Below are 25,425 nucleotides of genomic sequence, written 5' to 3' on the forward strand. Positions count from 1 at the left end.
TATTTAACAAACAAAAAAGAATATAAAGTTTGACGGTTAATTTCATGTTTGAATGATGAATCTTTATTAAAATATTGTTCTTTGTATGGTTTAATATATTCTACGTAAGCAGAATGATATATTAGGATTTTTCAAAATTATTTCATGCATTCTTAAAACATTTATTAAATTTGTGAAGTACGCCAAATGTATATACAGGGTGCACAAATATGTACAAAGACCACCAGAGCAAAAGGTAGATATTTGTAAACAGAATTACGTGTCAGATTATCCTTGGCCTAGAAATTGAAGATCATGCAAGAAGTTAAAGGAACCATGGATGGTAACCATAATATTCTCTTGAAAAATCATGCAACAGTTTCATTATCACCAGTATGGACATTTATTTTAATTATGCACTTTTACTAATATTGGGGTGCAGGTTACCGGTAACCTCCACGTCATTCAACGTATTAATCAGTATAATTATTGTTTAGTTTGAAAAATATATCATAATTTAGTGAGACTTTTCAAGGGAACGGTTGAATTGTCATCCATGAATGCCATTGAAAACCTTTCTTTCTGTGATGAGTAGTGTTAAGTCCCAGTGGACTTTATTGTTCGAAATATAGCCACATTTGGCAAACAGATGTCCGTAGCAGGAATAATCTCCAAAAAGCCACTACTTTCGAAGTCGAGGTAATTACTGTTCACTCCACATACCTACTAAAGATCGTCGTCGTTTCTTTAAATCTTTGTGCCGTTTTCCTATAAATCAAGTCGAGGCGCTTTTTGGGTTTATTGCTTGCTACGGTCAAGATTAGAACATGCGGAACTCACGTGTGCGTCACCCGAGGGTAAGACTGGGTACTTGCGGGTGACCGACGGTTTGGGGCGGTTATTTTATCAGAATTTGCAGTAACCAATAATAGTCGACAGCCGCTTCCCTCACCAAACTTCGAAAAATGTGTAAGGACGAATCCGCATGTCCTAGCTAAAAAACACCCACCGGCGAGCCTTTAAATACGCCGGAATAGTTAGAAAGTCAGAAGAATAACAACTGGAAGAATAACAACTACACGAGAACACAAACCTTGTCGACTACACTCCCCATCAGTACCGAAATATAAAGTATAAAAAACATAAGTGGTTAAGGATCATTATTCAACGAAGTCTAGTCCCTTAACTCACACCCGCGTTAAACCAAACGTCGGGACGTAACAAGTAGAATACGACGTAAAAAGTTGAAGTTAAGATCAATTTTATAGAAACTTTCTTTAACAAATTTCCATAGATCCAAAAATATAGAATTTCATTAATTTTTTTGTCTGGTATTAAATATTTAAATTGTTGTTGTGAACTGTTACATTAATCAATATTCTTGTGCATGGTTTTAACGTACATTTAATTGATATGTATAATATCTAGCGTATATTTTTGTTACGTATTAAATTGTTAGGACATGCGAGTAATATGTTGTCGATGTGTTTATCACAGGTGAAGAAAATACCATGGAAAGCAATTTTCACTTCCGGACCAATGTGGGCCCTTATAATAGTCCATTGTGGACAAAACTGGGGTTACTGGACGCTTGTTACTGAATTACCAACATATATGAATAGCGTTTTAAATTTCGATTTGGAAGAAGTAAGTAAAAATTTCATTATATATATTTCTGATTACCAAATATTATAACTACGTACGAGCCAGATGTACAAGTTTATACTCCTATTTTCTCCTAGCAGTATGTTTTAAACAATTCTGCATGTTAAAAATTACCTTTTCGTAAGTAATCTTAATTAATGCTGATTACTGTTTTTATTTCAATATTTTAAACAATCGTACGCGAAAAGTCAACAGTCGTTGAACTTTTGTTGCAATGTGATGTTATATACTTTTGTGTTCAAACTTGATATCAAGTTATTCTTCTACTTATTTTCTCTCTATACACATATTGTGTACCATATCGATAATGCAGGAATCAATTATTTTCTAGAATTATTGTTGCGTGTCATTTAAATCTGTTATCTGTGTCACAAAATTTCCTACATATTTATTCTACATATCGTTAATTTGCTTTTTCACTTTATTAATACAATTTTTAGTCTATTCTCTCATTATAGGTGATCACATCGATTTAGACGCTTTAATTTATAACATGGATGTAACATGTTGTAAGGCAGTATTTATGTGGAAGTTTTATGATCAGTAGAAAAGTACAAACTCTAATCATTGATTGCAAATAATTATCAAACAAATTTATGCCTTTGGATCTCAAAAAGTATATCGCCAGGAGAATAGATTTGTTAATAGAATAGATTTGATAATAATTCAAAACATATACAATGTGTTGTGAAAACATTTTTGTCCTTGATATTTCAAAATAATGTTTCTGAAATATGCGAGTCGGTTGATTTAAAGCTTAGTAAGCATCAAAAGTACTCCGTGTATTTTATCCGAGTTCGACACGTTATGAAAAAATGTCATATTTTTTCTGTTCTTAACTTATTCATTTCGAATGGTGTTTTAAATAAGTTTCTGATGGAAAGAATTAAAATACTTATTGCCTAGGTATTTGAGAGACCTAAGAGAAGATAAGATGTCTCATTCTTCTTTAGCGTATACAGGGTGGTGTAGTAACTGTTAGCACCTCAGATATCTTCGAAACTATAAGTTTCACAGAAACTTTTGCTGATATAAAATTGCACAGTACAAAGGAGCCCATCCGTTGGTGAAAATAGTTCTTTGTAAGTGGAGGTATGTCGAACATTTGAAGGTCACCTTCATTTTTTTAAATGGATCGGTATGTTCTTTCTTCCGTAATATGATAGAGAATGTTAAAACGAGTTCAACGACCTGTAACATGAAGCCATTGAAGGTCATAGAAAGTAGAAAAAGGCGATAATACTTACAGTTTGGTAGTAAATGACACATACATTTATAGTAGGTGTTCGAAATTATGACCATTGCTGACCATTATGACTTATTGACACCCAGGTTGTAATAGTTCGCTGTTACATGTCGTAAGGTGTAGTTGGTACTTTTTGTACAGTTTCTCGTTCAGTGTCCCCCACAGAAAGAAATCTAATCTCAAATTTTTTATCCACTTCCCTTCGTGCAATCAATGAATAATGTGCATTGTCGTCTAAGTAAAGGTAATTCTTCTAGCAAAAAACCCAATGTAAAATTGGCATTGATGTCATGAACGCGTCATAAATACAGCTTTCGAAGATCCTTCGTTTATTGCTGCTCTGCGTTGGTCGGAACAGACTGACCGATTTATCGATACTAATTTTATCATGTTTAACTTATCCTGCAAACTATTAAAATGCCCTTCGGGCAGTATTTATTCGCAGTGAAGTAAACGGTAAACATTACGCATTTCTCTACTGTTTACAATACATATGTTTGATTTACTACCAAAACCGTAAGTATTATCGCCTTTCTTTACTTTCTATGACCTTCAGTGACGTCATGTTACAGATCGTTGAACTCGTTTTAAGATGCTCTATCGTATTACAATAGAGTAACAACAAAAATCTTATTTCACCAACGGATGGGCCCCTTTATACTGTGCACTTTTATATGACCAAAAATTTCTGTGAAACTTATAGTTTCGAAAATATATGAGGTGCTAATAGTTACTGCTCCATCCTGGATATTGCAATTTGAGCAGCCTCGGTGCACGCGTACGAACACGCGTAAAAAAATCGCTCGTATACGTGTATCAAGGCTAAACGGTATCAATCGGTGTCGTCGTTTGATGGATTGACATTCGATGGAAGAACACTTCTGTAGCGACAACACTCACAGGATAAATATGTCAAGTGCAATTGAAACACGTGATTTCGACAGTCTCAATTATATTTCTTTAACAGAGGGCAAAGAGTGCATTTTCCTCAGCTGCGTCCGCTTCATGAATGAAATTCCAATTAGTATTACCTATTGGCAGATTTAAAGAAACCCAGCACATTCTTCTAATATGTTATTGTTTCATAGATGTGACATATAATCTACATCATATAAAATATATAATATAAAAATATTTTGTAACAGTCAGTGCTCAGAATTCATTTCACTATTTAATGTTTACATATAAATGGTAGCAATAGAAGAAAAGGCAATGCATGATATAAGAGCATTATAATATAACTATTGTGTACATGCAGATTACTTAAAATAAAAAATTTTATGTTCCAGAACGGCATGAACGCAGCTATCCCTTATTTGGTAATGTGGATTTTAAGCTTCCCTGTATGCTGGTTTGCTGACTATGCTTTAACAAAGGGAATTTCGAGAGGTGTAATCAGGAAGGTTTGCAATACCGTCGCACACTGGGGACCAGCGATAGCGTTAATCTGCCTTGCTGCGATGCCAGTGCATAACTCTACTGAGGCGGTCGCTATTCTTGCAGTGGCTGTAGGATTAAATGCTGGATCTCTATGCGGTTTTCAAATAAATCACATTGATTTAAGTCCGAATTTTGCTGGTACCATGATGTCAATTACAAATTGTATTGCATCTGTGATTGCAATAATTGCACCATTGGTCTGCAGCAAAATCGTCGACAGTGAAGAGAATGCCAGCACGGAAACACGCGTCATGTTGTGGAACAGGGTGTTTTATTTGTCCGCAGGAATTTACGTCGTAGGGAATTTAATTTTTATTATCTTCGGTAAGGCTGAAGTTCAACCATGGAACAATCCCAAAACCGTGGAAAAACAGGAACAACATGGGAAAGAGATTCCAATGGTATGAACATTAAAAAACGGTAAATAAAAAACGAAGAAATTTGTTACCCTTTGTTAAAGTTCGAAGAAGAAATATATATATTTCTACATGTGAAAATTTATCGTCCCTTGTGTGTATATATATATATATATATACACATAAATTTTCACATTTAGAAATGTTCGATTATTCGATAGAAATGGCTAATAATTTTTATAATAAAATTCAGATTCGAGTTTATTACGTATAAGGCTGTTTTTAACTGTTCTAGTCTAAAATTGAAATTTGTATCAAATATTTTCGAAAACCTATTTTTAGGCCTGAGATTAAAAGCATGGAACGTGGATTTTAGAATTTCAGGGAGGGCATGAAGATGAAAAATATTTTATATTGGTTTTGCACAAAAATTTATATTTTTTAGGTTGAATTAGAGTAGAAATTGATAATACACAAATCTTTCTTTCAATATCTCTTATAAAAATTCTTTTTATGTTATGAACTAAATAAACAAATACTTTCACCATCAAACATAGACATATGTAGAAATTCTTTGGCATGCCTTTGAAAAAGTATTCTTTAGTATTTTTATAATATGAACCATATATATTTATTATTTAAATAAACTATTAAAAAATGAAGGTAAACACATAACTATTAATCTACAATATTGATCTATCATACAATAACTAAACAATTAGGTTGTACATATACACAGTATATACAATTTGGATATTCCATTCATTAGAAAAATTTTATTACAGAAAAGATAATTAAGTATAAAATAATAATAATAGCAATAACTTTTACCGTTTTGACGATCCAATTTCAGGCTGCTTATTTCAACATGCATGATATAGTACAATGCTGGTTCCACATTAAAAAAAGCTTAGCAATACAATTGATACATTTTTTAATAACTTTCATATTTAACTGAAAAGAGGTACTGTGTATCGATTAATAATAATGTGATATATTTTACAATGCATCATAGTTATTGAGGAGATTCTATTTCAAACATGAAGATCTATATAAAATGTATACCATGTTCAGGTTAAGAACATATATTTGGAAAACAATGGTTAATAAGATACCTTAACGGTATCTTAATATTTATTTTAACGGTTCCTATATGTTATTTTTATCAATTTTTAAATTAAAACACGAGCAAGTACGTAAAAGTAGTGATCTTCTAATAAGGATTCCTAATACTTCACAGTCTTTAACTTTCGGAGTTAGTTTTTACAAACATCGATAAAAATTGGCAAAACAGAAACTGTACAATTTCAAAAATACGCAGTAAAACGATTATGTAAACTCGTTAATTTGAATTAAATTGGACATTAAGTACAAAAGTGTTTAATTCGCTGTGGAGTGATACGTATTAGACGCAACGTCATAACGTCCTTTGATTGTCCTATCAAACACCTTATGTTTGTACTACATCTAGGTATTATGTCAAATGTTTTAAAATGTAATTAACAAATAGACTAGGAACAACCTGCATCAAGTATCTTTAAGTCAAGTAATTTTAGATTAGGTAATAAGATATAAAATAGATTTAACGCAGACATCTGTAAGATGCTTTGTGATGATTAATGCGATGATTAATTGTAAATATCAATATTCAGTTCAATGAATTTTTCAACGTGAATGAAACATAAATTTGTGTTACATTACGATTATAACTAGTGGCATGATATACTTTCAAACTTTTTTTAATCCATTGTAATTTTAAAAATAAAAATTTTCTATACAAACAATATAAGAATAATAATTTAAATATGTAGAAATGGGAAAGGAAAAAATAATTAAACTATTTATTGCAGTGTCAATTTCAATAAACATTAGGACTCAAAAGAGATTACGATAGTAAGTCAACGTTTTAACGTGACGTTAGAATTATTATGAAACAATTTGTTTGAAATTAATCTTAATATACTACGATAGCTACTACCGGGTAGCTATCACCTCCACACCAAAGAAGAAGTAACAAGCTGATTGGCCGGTCGCTAAACCACAATTTGTATGTATATAAGTTTGTAAAAAGTGTAAAATAGATCATTATTAAACTAAGTTATAACCAAGTCACAACCAAGCATTACGAACATTCCAACTTATCATCCTAATTTAAAATATTAAAACCAAAGAAAAAAGGCGAAGCTAAGGGACTCTCTTTTTAAGCAAGTAGTGACGGGAGATAAAAATAGATTATTTATAATAATGTTGAGCGAAAAAGGTCTTAAGGAAAACGGAATGAATCACCTTTAGGCATCCAAAAGCCCGATCTTCGCCCTGCATTATGAGCTTTAATCGAACAACGAGACGATAAATTCAGAAAATTATTGCTCCCAATTAGACGAATTAAAAACAGCGATTGAATAAAAACGTCCAGAAATAGCGAATCGTGAGGGCGTCGTGTATGTGTCTTCGTCAACTCGACAAAAGCTGTTAAAGCTCGGTTGGGATGTTCTACCCTCATCCAACATATTCACCAGACCCCGCGCCCTTGGATTTCCATCTATTTCGATCATTACAAAATTATCTTAATGGAAAATACTTCAACTCTTTGGTCGAGACAAAAATATCACATAGACAAGTTTTTCGCCGAAAAGCCTGAGGGGTTCTGAAAAAAAAACGGGATTTTCAAGTTACCGGAAGATGGAGGAAAGTTGTGAAACAGAGTGGCACCTGTATAATTTAATAAATGTATATCAAAATTTAGATGTGCTGCATTTCAATTTTCCTTCCAAATCGGAACGTACTTTTTGAACAACCTAATACTTTTTGATAGCATAATATTAATTGTTTCAGTTGATACAAAAATGCGATCTGTATATGTAAAACATGCGTATACAAATATATAATATTTATTCGTGGTAGAGTTCCATTCAACTAAAACAGATGAAATAGTTATAAAAAGAATTTAATGAATTATGTTAAAAAATCATTCATATATTTTTCAGTTAATTATAAAATGTTTTCTCTATACAAAAGCAAATATATACGGATGTATTATAATATATATGAAATTTTTAATCTTGGCTGTTTAATAATATCAATGTCTAAAATCTAGTCTATATTACATGGTGTAACATAAATACTAATTGTTTAAGTACACTATGTACAGGATCATCTACTTGAAAATAGCTATTTCAATATTTCCTCTAGTTATAGTAAAAAAATATTTTATACGTCATTTAAATAGTAGATATGAAAAAACGAATATACTGCAAGCAATACTTTGGTGTGAACGTGTCGAAAACCACCTCGTCCTCAAAAGTAATAGAAAATAGCGTTGAATCCTTTCGATGGTCTTCGAAAGAAATTAAAAAATCTTGTTATTGATAAAAGTCCTGTACTTTTATTTAAAATTCGTGGTTTCTTTTTAATTACTCTGTTATCACTTACAAAAATAATAACAAGAAGAACAAATGAGCAAGTATATCGAATTTAATTGATCTTCAAGAACTAGTTTGTACTAATGTTCAATTTTAAATAAATACTTGTAAATCGAATTAGTGTAATATATTCATGAATTAGTTTGTTTAAATATTGAAGTTTAATTCAATTGAAGGTGCGCATAAATCTTAGCAATGTTCTAGCAATACCAACAATAGCTATTGCTTTTAATGTTAGTAATATTTGTTCACTTTTTTTAAGCAATTTTTCGCCGAATTAATCTAAGTTCAATTTTGGTGATTTTATTGGTAGATTGATTCAACTTCAGCATTGGATTAGAATTTGATCAGTTTTCCGATTAAGCTATTACGAATTAATTTTTATAAAAACGTTTATCGATTACTTGCCATATCGTTATCTATGCCGTGCGTCATATTATAAGGGTAATTGAAACAAATCTTCAAAATCATCAAGTGAAACTTTTCGATAAATTCGAATCCTCTTATTATTTTTTATCGTCATACGTAAAAAAACTTGCTCGAAATTATTAAGAAGTTACTTCTGGATAAGGTCACTTTCTAGAACTTTGAAGGTCACAGATGTTCCTTTCGCATATAAATAAATTTGTTGTCCTTTGCATATTCCAAGTAACATTAGATACGCGTTTAGAAATAACTCAACGTGAACTTCGACTCGCAAAAGTATGATTAAAGTATGAAATTTATTTTCATCGAGATAGGGAACCGTAAAAGTGAGGGGAAGAGAACTTGTGAATACGTAGATAAACGTCATATTCTAGCAGATTTGGTTCTTATCAAATTTATAGGATATATTAGCGTAGTACGTATTATAATATTGCGATATCAATACAGAAAAGAAAAGAAAAGAAAAAACACTACGGTCGAAATCAGGCATACTGCGAATTGAATGACGGATCACGACGTCGATCAGATATGCTAAAGATCGATTTTTTTATAACTGATTTTAATTTCAAGAACAAGGAAAGAAATATATCTACGCTACAAGAAGAAAAATGTTCAATATAAGAATTTGTTTATAATTTCTGTTAAGACCCACTAAATTTTGTTTTGAAATATAACTTAAACAAAAGGAGATTTAGCCAGGTCCACTAATTTCGTAAAACGACAACGGTCGACCTATCCTTTGGAGATTGTCGAATATAGCCACATTTGGCAAGCAGTTGTCCATAGCAGGAATAATATCGAAAGAGCCATTACTTTCGAAGTCGAGTTAATTATTATTTATTATACATACCAACTAAAGGTCTTAGTCGTATACTTTGAATCTTTCCTGTTGTTGTCGTATTGATCAAGTCGAGACGCTTTTTGGGTTTATTGCTTGCTACGGTCAACATTAGGACACACGGAATTCCTGTATGCGTTACCAATGGTTTGGGACGGTTACTTTATAAGAATTTGCATCAACCAATGAACTTTAACAACCGCTTCCCTCACCAAATTTTGTAAAATGTTCAATGATGAATCCGCTTGTCCTAGCTAAAAAACACTCACACCAACGAACCTTTATAAAATCTCGTCAACAATAGTGAAGCCAGTTAAAAACACGAAACATCACAAGATACGTCTACAAAAACTTGTCGAAAATATCGTAACTTACTTCATCTATCCAATCGTTACCGAAACATAAGTTAGAATATAAAAGTTAATTCCTCAACTACACCGCCGTTAAACTATACGTCAGGAAATAAAAATTTTCAAGTCTAAAATTTTTTCAATAGAAATAAATATTATTACAATAGGACTAACTTATTAAATTAGAATAAAAAGAGATGGATTAAATTTGACAAGCACTTTTTGGATAAATATTTATAAGTACAACTTTACACGTATATTTACATTAAAAGTTGATTACAATTAAGAGTTAAATTCGTTACTGTTTTACCATGCACTGTATCCTATCAGATTTTAAATCATATTTTTAACATGAACATCAAGATGCGTTCGATTCTGTTTGGAACGACCTATATGCAGTCTTCGTACTTTTTCTTATAAAATTACTTATCGAAAAATAGAGTAATATCGCGAATACCTGTAAAAGAATGATATAATATTTTTAATGATCGTAACAGCTACAAAAGACTTGATTTTCTTACCTAATATAGCCTATAGTCGTGTTGCGATTATTAACAACTGATCGTATAAGTTATTTTAACATTAGTTTCGCTTTTAAATTTTGCATTTTGCAGAAATTAGTTTCGTATACAATATTTAAGTTAAAAAAGTAACATTTCTGCGCTTAAACGAAAAATGGTTTCAAAATGATTGGTTCCTTTGGATTAAAAAAAACTCAAGAATAAATCGGACACGGTTTAATGCTTTCTATGTTATGTAGTTCTTGGTAGTTAAAAGTTGCCCCTAGCATTGTCTGTCATTGTCATGAAGCTAAGATGAATTTGATACGAATGAAATTGTGGAACATTTCTTTTATTCTTACATACTCTGTTATATTAGAACCATTTCTACCTAAGGAAATTCTGTCCGATAATATCATTTTAAGTATTAATTGCAAAAAAACTTGAATTAGCTTAACAAACCATTTCAAACCATATTCGGAAACTAGTTAAGTGAGAAGAGTTTGAAAGGTGAATTAACTATGAAAGTATCGTAAGGCCCCCTCCGTCTCTAAACCGAAGTTGAGCCTGAGCAAGCGTATGTCGTGCATATGGTGGGACATTCGAGGACCAATACATTTTGAGCTGTTGAAACCGAACAAAAACCTACATTCGACAAGGTACTCTGTTAGCAATTGGATGATTTAAAAAACAGCACTTCAAGAAAAGAGGCCGGCGACGTTCAATAGGAAGGACATCATACTGTTTCATGAAAACGCCAGGCCACATGCTGCTTTGGCGACTCGTCAGAAACTAGCAGAGCTAGGAAATTCTGTCGCATCCACCATACTCCCCGGACCATGCACTTATATTATTCAATTTTCAAATTATATTATTCAATAAAATCTATTCAAGGTATAAAGGTTCATTATTTTGTTTTACTCTGAAAACAGATAAAATTTTCTTTGGCGTCAAAAGTGATTTCCTCGAACGGTTCCAATGCTGTCCAAGGTTGCATTTAAAAGTACAAAGTAAAGGAATCTGCTTTATCGATTCAGTGAGAGAGTCACCAGTTGATCTTAAGAATAGACAGAAACACACACCACGGCTCGCAACAAGCCAACATTGCACGAAAGACGCAGCAGGTAGTGAATCCCCTCTGCGCCGCCTAGTCGGAACACCTCAGGGACATATTCTTTCGAAACACAAAGTAGAGTGTTGGATACGCGTTGCCGGAATTTAATTAAATAAGTAATAAGTAATGTGTCGAAGCATGTGTGCTGTATCAGTGTTTGCCAACAATTATATCGAATTATTAGTTATTCACGAACGACAGAACACGACAAATAAATCGAGTTCATTTGTTATAAAAAATAAATAGTAAATAACAATTAATCCGATAGATTATTAAATGTTCTCGTTATTTAGAATATCAAGAAAATGATTACAAGGTTCTTTAAAAAAAAAAAGATTATTTAAAGAATAACGAATAAGTTATAATCTACAAAGATCCCGAATTAATTAAACTCGTTAATTAATTTTGAAAATTCACCTACTTTTTTAAAATGTGTCATTAGGTCGCTGCACTTATCCTTGGCATTGACGGACGAAGAAATTTATGGCGGGATAACGCGTAGCGCATACCCGATTAAGTTTAATACCACGCTACTGAAAGATAAACAATCTAACGACAATGTGCGTCGAGTCAACGTATCTGACATTCACTTTCTTGTGCTATCGCTATTTCCACGCGGAAAGACAAGTTTAATTTCATTTATCGATTATTTATTGTGTCCATTTTCAAGGAGAGCTTTGCATTTGTCTAGCCTCTAAACCCAATGTTTACTTTAAATGATGAATAAATTCTTTTGTTTAATTATTAGTTTTATTATTTTACTTTTCATTTTCTGTGAATAAGAAACAATTCGCTACATTTTTATCTGTCGTCAAATACAACCTTTGTTTAACTCTGATTCAGCATTCTCGCTTCGAAAGATGCACGTGGCGCGTATACAACTTTATCGTCGTAGCTTGAGTGCTGCAAGCGCTCCTAATTTTTCACCGTCTTTCGTTAGAAATTCGTTAACCGAAACCATTTTCTTTTTTTTTTTTGTAAAGAGAAAAGTTACTTTATATCACTTCAAGAATCATTTCTTAAACATTGTAGAGTTTTGAGATATTTATTTGGGAACGCACGCTTTTAGGACATTGGGTAACATGCATTACTGATTTGGCGGTGCAACTGGGTAGGGACTATTTCTGTGTAAAAAAATTAATGAAAAAGTGTAATATAACTTTCTTCGCTTGTAACTTGATTTTAAAGAAAATAGATTTGAAAATTAGGTATCGTATAAAAAAACGTTACCATTTGCGACTTCCTCTTTGATATGGACCAATTCTTTGCAAATCATTTGTATAATAAAAAAAAAAGTAAAACAAATAAATTGCATTATATTTTTTAATTGACTTATTCACGTAGAACCTCTCTTTCAAATATAAAAGCCACGTTAGTATTTAAAGTTCAATTACGAATGAATATCTAGAATATAAATAATCATAGATAAACCGCGTGAAAGTGGCTAACATTAATATTACTCTTAATTAGGTAACACAATATATATTTGTGTCTGTTTATTAGGATTATGAAGTTGAATCCTTATCAACAGAAATGTCAATTATCATATCATAACAAGTGCCATCCACCAATAACGATTATCACTTCAGGATGTCAAATTGTACCGATTTCTATCTACGATTCAACCACGAGCACGATGCAGGCCAGCGAATTCTCTTCATCACTGACTAACACGCTTTATGCGGCATTAATTCCATTTAATGCTTTTTAATTCACGGTTTACAATAATTATAATGCATCCATTGATTTAAAATATATAGATACACAATTATTAAGTCAGTTTTTATCTTTCGTAATAGTATCTCGTTGTATCCCTATTGTAGTCTATAATAACAGAAATGTGTTTTTCAATGAAATAAGTGAGAAAAGTGATAATGTACTGTTGTGTGTACGCATGCAGGGCGTGCAAGTTGAAGAATAAGAGTGGGAGAAATCCTTTTTGGTGATGGACTATAAAACCACGATCAACTGATTGATGGATCGTAGTGTCTTTTTTGCGATTTACTTCGGAACTTGACCCTACTTGAACAGTTGTGTGCGAGTTTCAATACCTGTATCGACAACATGTCGCATTCCCATGCAACGAAAAGAGTTTCCATCATCTCCATCTCAGAGCGAATGCAGATACCGGTATCCAAACCTAAAGGTAAATTTAACTATTGTCCTCCGTATATTTCAAATCGTCCCGATTAACTTTGATTTCGATCAATTCAGCTTTAAACATCACAATTTAAAGATACCAAAATAATTCAAAAGTTTCCTTCAAAGATAACATTTAAATAACCATAAAATGAATTTGTTCAAAATGAGCATCCAATTCCTATAAATTGAATTTGTTCTTAGTGATACCTTTTAAAGCCTGCACACACGTGATACCTCGATTTCCCTTTACACTTGTCAATCCGATAATGCTAACCGGCAAAAGTATGGTAGTGCGCGTACTTTCAACGATCAAGTTAATCTTTCGAGAAGATAGTACATGAAAATCAATCCGATTCCGTTTTAGTGATATTAATCAAAGATAATTTTTGTTTGTCGAGACTCGACGAAGATTAGTAACGCTTGGCCTCAATTAAAATCGTGCTCCGCACATGACCACTCGTGCGATCACTTTTCATATCAACCGTGTTATTCACCTGCAACTCTTTAATATTTTGCTAATCTTCTCGATTTCCTTAAGATTCTTCTTTGCGTTTAATAAATACGTTTACTTTAAACACAAACAACTTTACCGAAATTATAAAAATATCTTTTTTCATACATCATACCTTTCAGTTTGAGAAATGAAATAATCTAAAAATTTCGATATATCGATGTTATATTTTATACTCTATTTAGTGGCGTCAATTTGACAGAATTAAGTGTTCATTAAACTTCGAGGTCGCTTAGAAACATAACGCACGTACTTTCTGCAATGTGTGTAGCATAAATACGTGACGATCCGTTTTGAATTCCAAGAGATGACGCCAGCGGCTCGTCAATGTCAGGTTTCACACGATGTCCTAGAAATATGGAATAAACGAATTGCTCGTCCGCATTCTCTGCTCGGTTGTACACGGATATGCAAAAAAAAAAAATAAAATATACACAGAATGGAATTGCGATGTAAAATCTTATTTTTCGAATTGCAATCGCGCGTACGATAAGCGGATCGTATGGAAAGCACGTGCGAGCGGGCATTCACATGCATCGCACATTATACATACATCTTGCCGCGATACAAATATCTTAGTTCATTTTTGATGTTTTTGAGATGTTTCCACGTTTGTTTTAACAATGTTTTAGATATTGCACGGAAATTGAACAGAATTTCATTAGATCTCGCTTTTAATTAAATTGAAAAAATTAGACGGTAATCTAACCCAATCTAACCGACGTTTCAATGTAAATAAAAAAGTTATTGATATAAAATTTATATAATAAAAGTAGAGAAACTGTATATGCCACTTATAAATACAATTCATTAATATGTACATAAGGCATTTTAATTCGAAGTTACATAAGATCACGATCCTTTCAATTATAATTCTACGCAGGAGTGTTTCACACTCTTACATAATAAGTACAAGGAACATATTAAAGAGAATTGAACTATAAATTAAACTAACATATATAATATATTACAATTTAAATTTAATAATTTATTTTTTCATTAATTACGACTAAGAAAGCGCATACCTGTTAAATTATATGCAGTAGATTATTAAAGTATTCGGACGATTATATTTATCTTTAATTTTTGACAAATGAAGTTATTACATTATAAACTAAAAATATTTAAAACCATACGATGTGTATATAAAGTGTAAGAAGATTAAACACGTAAAAATAGTAAATAATTCTACAAGATACGTATAAACAGATTTTTAGTAAAGCCTTAACTTACAAAGTGGATATAAATATTAGCAAAATGTTCTTTATAGCATGATACATTGATGTTGACATATTATTAAAACCAAAAACAGGACCCAGTTAAATTTTGTATGATTTACTAACAATCGTAGATCTGGGTAATAGTACTCTAATATAAACTTAAACTATTTTACAACTTGTAGATTCAATATTATTTCAAATATATCAGTTCTATGTATATATTAAAAGTTGCAAACTCTTTATTAAAAGTAGTAAAAGTGAATTTCAATTCTTCTGTCAATTGCTGCAAATGAAGTGCAAATCGGGAGAAATGTCACGGACGATTTATTAAATTTGCGCCATTGCACGAAACAATTTTGGAACTTGACAAATGTTTCGCGATGAGAAATGTTTGGGAAATTATTGGCTTAGATTGTCTACTCCAGGGAGTCTCAACTAGGTGCTGCGAGCGCACGCCAGGAGTGTGTCGCGGCAATAATATTTAATTTTTACTAAGATTTAACGATTTAGTAGTAGAATACGTTTTTAGAACATGACAACAGATCTAACCGTATTCAAACCGCTTTAAGGGTAACTGTGCTGTGAGACTTGAGAACCGTTGGTCCACTCTGAAAATGCTTACGTCACATATCTTAAATAACATCTATTGATAGTCAAGATTCAGGAGTATCTGGAAAGGTAGGAATTTCCCAGATAAGCTACTTAGATAGATTACTTAAGATATCTGAAGTATAATCAATGTAAGTGATAATGTATGATTGCAAATTAAAGGGTTAAATGGTAACAGTGTGCATAGATACGGATTGCACTGAAAGTCCCCTTTATTATAAACATTTATCGTAGCTTGCTATTTAAGATTTTATCTTAGCAGTATGTATTCCTATATATTTTTAATATACCGTAAATGAGTTTGACAAGTTTCCAAGACTCGTATCTTTCAGAGTTTCTGTTACGCATTTTTCCGTTCTCCTCTCTTCCCTTCTTTACTGATTTGCGATACTACTATATCGTTCTCGGATTAATGTAAAGCCTACCCTCCCCCCAACCCCCGCCCCCTTCCGGCGGGGATCTCGTTCATACCTCTGACTTCGCCTTTCAGGCGTATTTTATCGCTTTCATCAATTATACCCTAACTAAATATCTGCAAAGCTTAGAAATTTCTGTTTTCGTGATATCATGAACTTTGTCAGAACTAAGAGAATTATCGTACTTTAGTTGTTACATCGAAAGGCTGGGAAGCTATAATAGCAAACTAGTTTTTGATTGATTTAAAGTTTGCGATTTATACCTTTTTACTTTGGGTGGTCATAAGAAACGATTTATCCAAAAAATATTGTTTCCATCCGCGTTTCATCCAATGTATTCATTCAGAGTGACTAGTGAACGAAGTAGAGTTGACCTTTTCTTTTTACAACTTGATAAATGATTCATTTATAGTCAAATATCACTTCAAGTATAAACTTATAATTTACTGTATAAATACTCTGACTTTTATCTTTTACATTTACTGTAGATCAATTATATACCACGATCATCCAAAATAAAAAAGTGTAAATTTGCCTTTAGGCTGTTCTAATGTAACATGTTAACTCTGAGCCAGTAAACGTGATTTCGTCGATTGGTATTTGAGGCTATCACATGTATAGACAAGATATCCGATGGATAAATGTTTATTCATTCCACTCTTTGAATTAGATACCACGCGACTCGATGTCGTTCATTTGACGTTTCGAACGAGATATCTTACAAATTGATTTTTTCTTCGATTCTTTAGACGAGATATCTCACCTCCTGACGAAAAACCACAAGGTTAACATCTTCATCACGTGTATGAATAAGTTTACCTTTTGTTCGATAGTTGATGTAGTTCAATGCGTGTACAGTGTCAAAAATGTTGTATGCCTTAATTCTGTTCTTCAAACATTGTGCACTCCTATACAAACTTCGTTAAATAAACTGGAATTGAATAATTTATTTCAAATTGGCTACGTACGATTCTGACTGAGATTCGTACAGCTTAATTTTCGTAAGAATAGTTTTGTCAATAGGTACTTCCCCAAATACTGAATCTTACGGCCTCACTATTTTGCTATGTTGTGCTATATAGAACACTCATGATTCTATAGATACATGAGCAATATGATTTATTTATATTATGTCGTAGAATTGAAAATGGAATAATATTTTTTCTGTTTAGAAACAATTGTAAATTCCTATAACCCACGTGTTATAATTGCGACATACACTGTACAAATTGAAATCAGTTGGAAATAAAGATTTCATAAGGAAAAATGACAAATTATAACTAATATATAGATAATGTTTTGTATAAAATAATAGAACACAATTATTGGATTTCCGCCTTAATGATTTCGATCATTGTATTTGTATGTGCGACTTAGCGATAACTATTTATATTTCAAAAATATAATAATAAATATAATTTGCTACTTGCATAAATATCACGGGCAAAGTACCCCTTAACAGTTTTCGTTAATATTGAGGTTACGTGATCAGGCAGCCATGGAAATATTTCGATATTATTTGCTGCCTCAAAGTTTTTAACACACTTTGCAGTATGTACACTTATATTATCGTCTTAGTATATGAAATCTTTTTAAACCATACGATGGGCATGTTTGATCAATTATTCCTCGATTGTTTGCACATAATCCTCGCTCACGTTACATGATGTATAAATTTAATATCACTTCCACGATAAGCTTCTATTTTCCATGCCATTACACTGATTTCATCCATTTGTCTTTTCTGCTTACAAGATTTTGTGTTCACGTGTGATAAAAATAGTAGCGCAACTTATCAGGACCATCTAAATCAAAACGTTTTTTGTCGGAAAATATTAATTTTCTATTTTTTATGCCATTGCACTCCCTACTTCGAATAAAATTTTGACTTATGTGTTTTGATTTGCTACTACTAGTTTTTCTCATAAATGGTTGAATGCTCTTTAAATTTGTTCTAACTTTATATTTTTAATAATCACAAAAATGTAAACGAGTTCTATTTAATAGATGTTCCTCATTTATTTCACTGTCACATAATTTCTTCCGATATAGCATTTTATTTGTGTACTGTAATGTGATCAAACTACTGTTAAATTAACCATCTCGATCAAACAATATTTCAAATAACATAACGTGAATTTCAATAATTTTGTCGCAGTTAAAAAGCTGTGATCAAATTTTCGATAAACGTTCTCGAGAAATCTATATTGAATAATACATAAAATCGTATAGAGCATTTCTGTATGACGTAAAGAATAGCATTTTAAGTGAAGGGAGAAAAGAATATGTTGTACGATACATTTCTGCTTCGCATATTTGACATATCTTATATGTAGTTATGTCATGGAATGTCGAGAATCGCTGGAAACGTATAATTTCAAAGATTCACATATAAATCTACAAATGACGCTAACAGCACTGTATTTGTATTTTAGTCTCTTCATTGGAGACGAGTCTGATAGCATTCCTTCTTCTGAGTCTTAAATTAGTAAATTGGAATCGATATTTGGATCGATCATTTGTATCACATACATACATACATACATACATATGTATCATATCAATATGTTAAGCGATGGTGGGTCAAATTATAATAGTATCAATACGAACTGTTTGATATATTATTGCTGTTAGAACAATAATAAATGTATCGATACCATGCTAACTTGAATTAAAGCATGTATACTGATATTGAAAGAGTAGTGAATATTGTCGGTACTGAAAATAAATAAATAAATAAATATATTGAAATTTAACTGACATTAACTTTGAGGATAATATCGAATAGCTTTACGAGGATTGAAAGTGGACGTAATGAGAATAAGCTTTTTTATAAAAATGGAACTACTATATTTTGTATATCTTTAATTAACTTAATTTAAAAATGAAATTACTTAATAGCGCACTAGAAGAACACGAATTTCAATAACGTTCAAGAACTAAATGTAATATATATGTAAAGCACATATGTAATCAGTTGAAACGTGAAGTTGTTTTACAGCAGCTGATGTATTTGTACGTTACGTATCTGTTTATTTTATTCCATACATATATCACATGTAATATATCCGTCATCTACATTATTTCTACAATTATGTGACCGGTTTCGTTATTCTAATAAAATATGTGTATATATGTATATGAGTTACAAAATAACAGCTATATGCGTATATGAATAATTAATACAAAGACACAAAATTAAGCGTATATATCTAATGAAAGTTGATCACATTTGAATATTGGTATACTTTGTCTTGGCAGTCATAATAAAGTTTGTATTGTTAGAAATATTTAATAATGTAATAAAGTTGTAATTATGTTAAATATTGCATTTTTGTTCCTGATGGCCATCCATGATCATCAACTTGTTGCTTTTAAGGTGCTTATTAGTCAAATAGTACTCTACACCAACGATTCTTAAACTGGGGTAAACGGACCTCTGAGGATTTTAACATTAACTTTACATCTCCAATTTTTTGCTTTTATTCATTTTACATGGTCAAGATTTGTTACACTTGTTGTTACTTAACTAGTTATTCGACTTAGGATTGGGATGGGGGTCGCAAAAAAAAATATTGTTCAAAAGGGGATCCTCGGACCGCGTAAATTTTAACCATTACATATAAAGCATAGACAGATAAGAAAAACGGAAGACAATCAGCAAAAATAGTTCCGTTACAAAATTTTAAAACTAATTTTTTTAGTATTAAATTATTTTTGCGACTAATACAGCATAATACTTGTGTTGTTACTTTATATACGTTAAATTGTCGTTATAGCTTATATATCATTTTGTTTCTAAGTACATGAAATAAAATGCAAATATTTTAGTAAAAGTAAGTTTCTTAAGCGATTCGTTGGACACTTGTGCATCCAATGTGCTGTTCTGCTGAATATTTGCCAGATCCAACTCCAGTATAAACGTTAAAATGACAATTTTATTATATATATATTAATAGTATAGGTTCAATTAGGTTTTCCTCTAGTCCCTTTTTAATTCCTCTGTATGTTTGTTGCTTTAATTTTATTGAGTTTTAGAAAGATATTATATAGTAAAAGTAATGTTCAACTTACTAAAAACGATCAGAGTTTATCGAATATTTCATATTGCTTATAAATTATCATAACGAGTCTAGGCTCGTTTGAAAAATTATTTCCATAATTCATGTCAAAAATATCGCTGAGACTGTGGAAAATTCAAACAATTTTGAAAGTATTGAACCAGGTGTGCAATAGTGAAAAAAAGATCTTGCCGAAATACATCATGACAACTTACAGATAGCAAAGCACAAAGCTGCTGAGAAGTTACAAATAAAAATGCTATTGAAAGAAAATGGTGTTTTTCGTGGCTTCTACAGTCAACAACAGCATTAATCGGGACGTAGCATAACAAATGCTGAGCGAATTAAAGAAATAGAAAGGTTCACTGAGAATCATTGTCGCAAACATATTGGATGAATTGTTGAATTACGAAACGTGAAATGCAGAAAAAATTAGAACCGTAAGATGTGCGCATCTCTCGCAAGGCCAGAGGTATAACGTAAATAAAAAGTCAGAAAATGATAAAACAAATCGTATTTAAAAGTTGGAAGAGTTCAGATAAACATTTTCAATAACTTAGTGATAATGAAAATTCTGACGACGTTGTAGTCGTTTTATCAATCACCTTGGATTGAAAGTTTAACTGTTAGATTGATGATGAAAGAGACAAGACTGAGTAAAAGAGAAAAAGGTGGAAATCGACAAAAATTAAGCGTATACTAGTAAAGAGAAAGCTTTCCATGACGAATATTCAGGAGTTTGTTCTTTCTGTAAGAATCCAGGTCACTATATACAAGAACGAGTGTTATTATCTGGAATCAGCGCAATAAAGTGGACATCAATCCAGGGGAAAACACTACTAAATAAATCGGTATCACTGTTATCCAGTACAAGGTCAGCTGAGAATAAATGGCACATGGACTTTGCATATAGTTATCAATGAGGGTTGTGAGTTATGAAAACTTCAGGGAAGTAATGTCCATCCCAATGGGAGATGATATAAATATACAATATGCAATATACTCACAGTGAAAAGACAATAAATATTACGAACTTTGTCAGAAAAAAACAAACAGGATACAAAAGCAACTTTTGGATGAACTATACATGCTAGAAGCTCATTACCATTTCCTCTCATTTAGAGCAGCAATAGACAAACTCTATAAACAAGTTGTAAATAGATATGAGTGTAAACTTCATCACCGTAGCAATAGTACTACTGTAGTGGAAGTTCGCAACAATAATTGACAGTCATTTAAGGCGATTCCCATTGAAAAGCAGACCAAAACACATGCTAATTAATTGATAAATAAGTTTAATTAAGAACAGGAAACATCGCAACTTTAGCAAGAATACAATCATAAAATGATCATTTTTATTGCCATGTGTTCATACGGAGAAATGCATAAAACGTCCTTTTCGAAAGGCATGTAGACCAGAAAAACTTGTGCATACAGATCCAAACGGAGCAATGCAAATTGAAAGTCCAGGGGTCAATTAAGGGGCTCCAGATATTTTTTTGCTTTTCAAGAACAATTTTTCTCCTTTTAAAACAGTCTTTCTTTTTTTCAAACAAAGCTATGACTTCAAGCTGTACATGTTTGTTAATCAAAAAATTTGACAGCTGATCGAGGAACGAGGAATTCGACACCAGCGTAAAATATGCCACATAATTTAAGACAGAGGGAGAGTACGCAGAGAGGAAGAATAAGACTGTCATGGAAACAGCTTGATATATTATATATTTAACACTGGAATTTTAACATCAGCTTGTGAATAGGAGTTGTTAAAGTAACGGTATATGTACTACGTACAGACAGACACAAGAAAAATTAATAATGAATCGCCATACGAATTGTGATAGGCTTTAACAGAAAAAAGTTTACTTAAATATCAAAGAAAAAAAGAAAAAGAAAAAAGTAGGATATAAAGACTCAAGCAGATTATCTTGTAGGTTATGGTGAAAACATCAAAGATTACAGTATCTGTTTCCTAAATTCGAACAGAATAGCGACATTGGGAAACCTGATACTGAAAAACAAACTGATTCCCAGAAATACGCACTAAGTTAGATCTGGATATCCGTGGTCAGGATATTAAACAGAAATTTGAACGGAACAATATAAATAGACCAATGAAATCAAACCTTACACAAAACTAGTCAGTCAATTTGGAACAAGATACTGAAACCTCTAAGAATCGAAACGAAGGGAAAATTCCTTTAAAAAGTTCTACGTATACCTTAGCCGATAACCGAAACAATAGGGAACTCGCTAGATAGATATAATGAACTCGAATCTGAAGAATTCCTGATCATAAAATTTCGAAAAATAAGCAATTGAATGTCGCGAAAGAGAAGAATGGAGACAGGCCATAACAAAAGAAACAGAGTTTTTATTGTAAAACAACATTTGGATACTAACGGACAGTCAAATAGTCATTGGGAATCACTGGATATTCAAGGTAAAGGAGAAATCTGATGGAAGTTCCAGTCACTATAAAGTAATATCTTTAGCGAAAGGATATATACAATACAAAGGAAAGGCATTGATTATCATTAGACTTTCAGCCCAGTCGTGAAAGTTGGGTCACTAAGAACAGTACTAGCGGTTGCATACTTGAAAGGTCTAAAGAATAAGCAATTTGATATTAATACAGCTTTTCTAAGTAGTGAATTAAAAAATCCCATGTGAAAAAAGAAACATATACAATAGATTAGAACGGGCAGCAAAGTGCTGCAATAATTGTCTGAAAAAATATAATTTACAAACAATTGTCTCCGATTCCTGTATTTTCATGAATAATACGAAAGAAGAAGACATGTTTACACTAACAATATACATAATGATGAAATCATGGCAGTTGAGTGAAAAAAAGATCGCAGCACTTCTGAACATACTCAAGATTGAATTCAAAGTTACTACAAATAAAGTAAATTCCTACGTGGGATTTAAATTAGAGGATTTACCAAATGGATCAATCTTTGCACATCAAAATGAATACATAAATAAGTCGATCTATTAGCAACATAACAAGTCAAGTTGCTGGTTTGAGACATAGATCCTTGCATTCATCTTATACGACTTATTCTTCGAACATTATAATCAATAGTCGAATATTACTTTCCACCTCTTGTCCCTACTTTACTAATTAAAAAACAATTTATCGTTGAGAATTTGCACAGATTGCAATAAAGTAGTCACTAAGTCTGCTTCTTGTGAACTCTGTGGGTATATCTTGACATTAGCTTAGGACCGGTTATTTAGATGCTATTTTGAAGCAAACATTTTCTAACTTTTGCTAATTGTGTCTAATAATTTTCCTTATCAACGAGTAAAATTCATGATTGTAATGCTAGGAAAAAATAAAATGCACAATGATCTTAATGTCATCCATGCCACTTTTGAAGCTGATATTATAAAAGTTAATAGTATCGTATCCTGATTTGCAACTAGAATTTTCGTTATCGAGAAAAAAATGACCAACACTGATTCTATGCAATTCCAAGGATTGGTCAGTTGTCATTAATATGTTAAGTGATATTACGCCAAACAGCTATGAAAATACTCGTATTAAAAGATATTTAAATAGAAAAGCTAATAAAGCCAGATGGATCCATGTTTGCATTCCGTTAACAGAAGAAAACTATTTTTAATTGGTGTCGATCTTTCGCTACATATTTAGTAATGGAATGGAATGTCTAAGCTGGTGCGGAGAACCACTGTTTTCCGAACAAAAAACGCCAAATTTACGTGGGAGCCTGCTAACTGAAAGTGAGAGGTCTTCGTACTAAACTCAGCAAACTGTTCATGTATTTGTCCTCGTCCTGCTTTAAGTATGAAATCCTATTGTTTTTGTTGAGACACAGTAGTGCAATGGCATTTCTCTTTTATCTAGGCTCATTGCCTTATACTGGTTTAAGCATAATTTACTTGATCTACATATTGCATAAACGTTAAATTTCTCCTATTTACGAATGACCTAATGTTGTTCATGCGGACAGATGATTACACTTAAAGATTGATAGTAAATCGATAAGCCGAGTATTATGGTTGATTTATGATTTATTGTACGACTTATTATGACTATAATTATTGATAACGTTTAATACTATGTTGATACTTTTCGTCAAATATTTTAATCTATCGACTGAATTAGGCTACAAGCAGAAAGAACATGAGCGATAGTTACGCTACGTAACAAGTAGCTGTGTTTGTGTGTTTGGTTTGAATTTCTAAACGATTACTAGATAAACTGTGGATGTCTATATAAATGCGAATTTTTATAAAAAATTTAAGTTATGGGACCTAAACAGAAACGTGCTTCGCAGGGGAGTAGAGGAACTATTAGAGGAATTTTACAGAATAATTTTTACTTTGCATATCGCATGTGTTTTGCACAAAAGCATACATTTTGCATAAATGTGGCATGATAGAAATACATATACAAACGACAACATATTGCAAATTTCGAAGAACGAAGACTAAATGATGATCTATCATTAAGACTGTATGTATATAATGAGGGACAAAACAAAGGCGTGATAGTATAGTGTAACATGCAGATAGGCAGTATCAGAGTTTAGTACATATTCACAGCTCTTACTATACTTTCTATACATAATGCAATTTCGTAAGAACCATATCTTTCAAATAAGAGTACGCGGTATTTATTGGAAGCAATGAAATTTTCTGTCAAGAATTAAAAAAAACCTAAATCAGAAAGTAGGATATATATATATATATATATATATATATATATATATTGGTGGCAAAGTGGCTTGCTTCTTTGGAAGGTAATTGTAACGTTACAGAAAAGGAAATCGTGTATTGTCGATCATACAACACCGTAACTAAAAAACAGTACGTACATATATGGTGACGCAGAGGAAGTACTGAAATCTGAAGTACTGCAAGAGATTCCAGCACATCATTGGTTTTATAACATTATACGCTGTAAAATACTTGTTTTCAACGTATTAATTTATTTTATAAGACCAGAGGCATCGATTAGCAACCGGAAATACAATGTATAAAAAAATATTGTAGTGTATTGCAATTTAAATTGTAATAAATAACAAGAAAATGATTATTGTAGACAAAATGAATATTTTATGGATATGCATTGCATATATATCGCATTTCAACATA

General features: G+C 31.8%; 2 protein-coding genes across 2 annotated transcripts in view; both read left to right on the forward strand.

The window, feature by feature from the left end:
• Positions 1–4,794, forward strand: part of LOC143432727 (putative inorganic phosphate cotransporter) — a 33,827-nt gene extending 29,033 nt beyond the window's left edge. The window contains exons 5-6 of the mRNA XM_076909587.1: positions 1,477–1,626; positions 4,180–4,794. Coding sequence (XP_076765702.1) covers positions 1,477–1,626; positions 4,180–4,737 — 708 coding nt within the window. The 3' untranslated portion in view covers positions 4,738–4,794. The remainder of the gene's footprint in view (positions 1–1,476; positions 1,627–4,179) is intronic.
• Positions 4,795–13,118: 8,324 nt separating this feature from the next.
• The window catches only part of LOC143432726 (putative inorganic phosphate cotransporter), a 31,805-nt gene continuing 19,498 nt past the window's right edge, over positions 13,119–25,425 (forward strand). The window contains exon 1 of the mRNA XM_076909586.1: positions 13,119–13,482. Coding sequence (XP_076765701.1) covers positions 13,401–13,482 — 82 coding nt within the window. The 5' untranslated portion in view covers positions 13,119–13,400. The remainder of the gene's footprint in view (positions 13,483–25,425) is intronic.

The sequence above is a fragment of the Xylocopa sonorina genome, chromosome 2 (genome assembly GCF_050948175.1).
Source record: "Xylocopa sonorina isolate GNS202 chromosome 2, iyXylSono1_principal, whole genome shotgun sequence".
In the NCBI taxonomy this organism is placed as follows: Eukaryota; Metazoa; Arthropoda; class Insecta; order Hymenoptera; family Apidae; genus Xylocopa; species Xylocopa sonorina.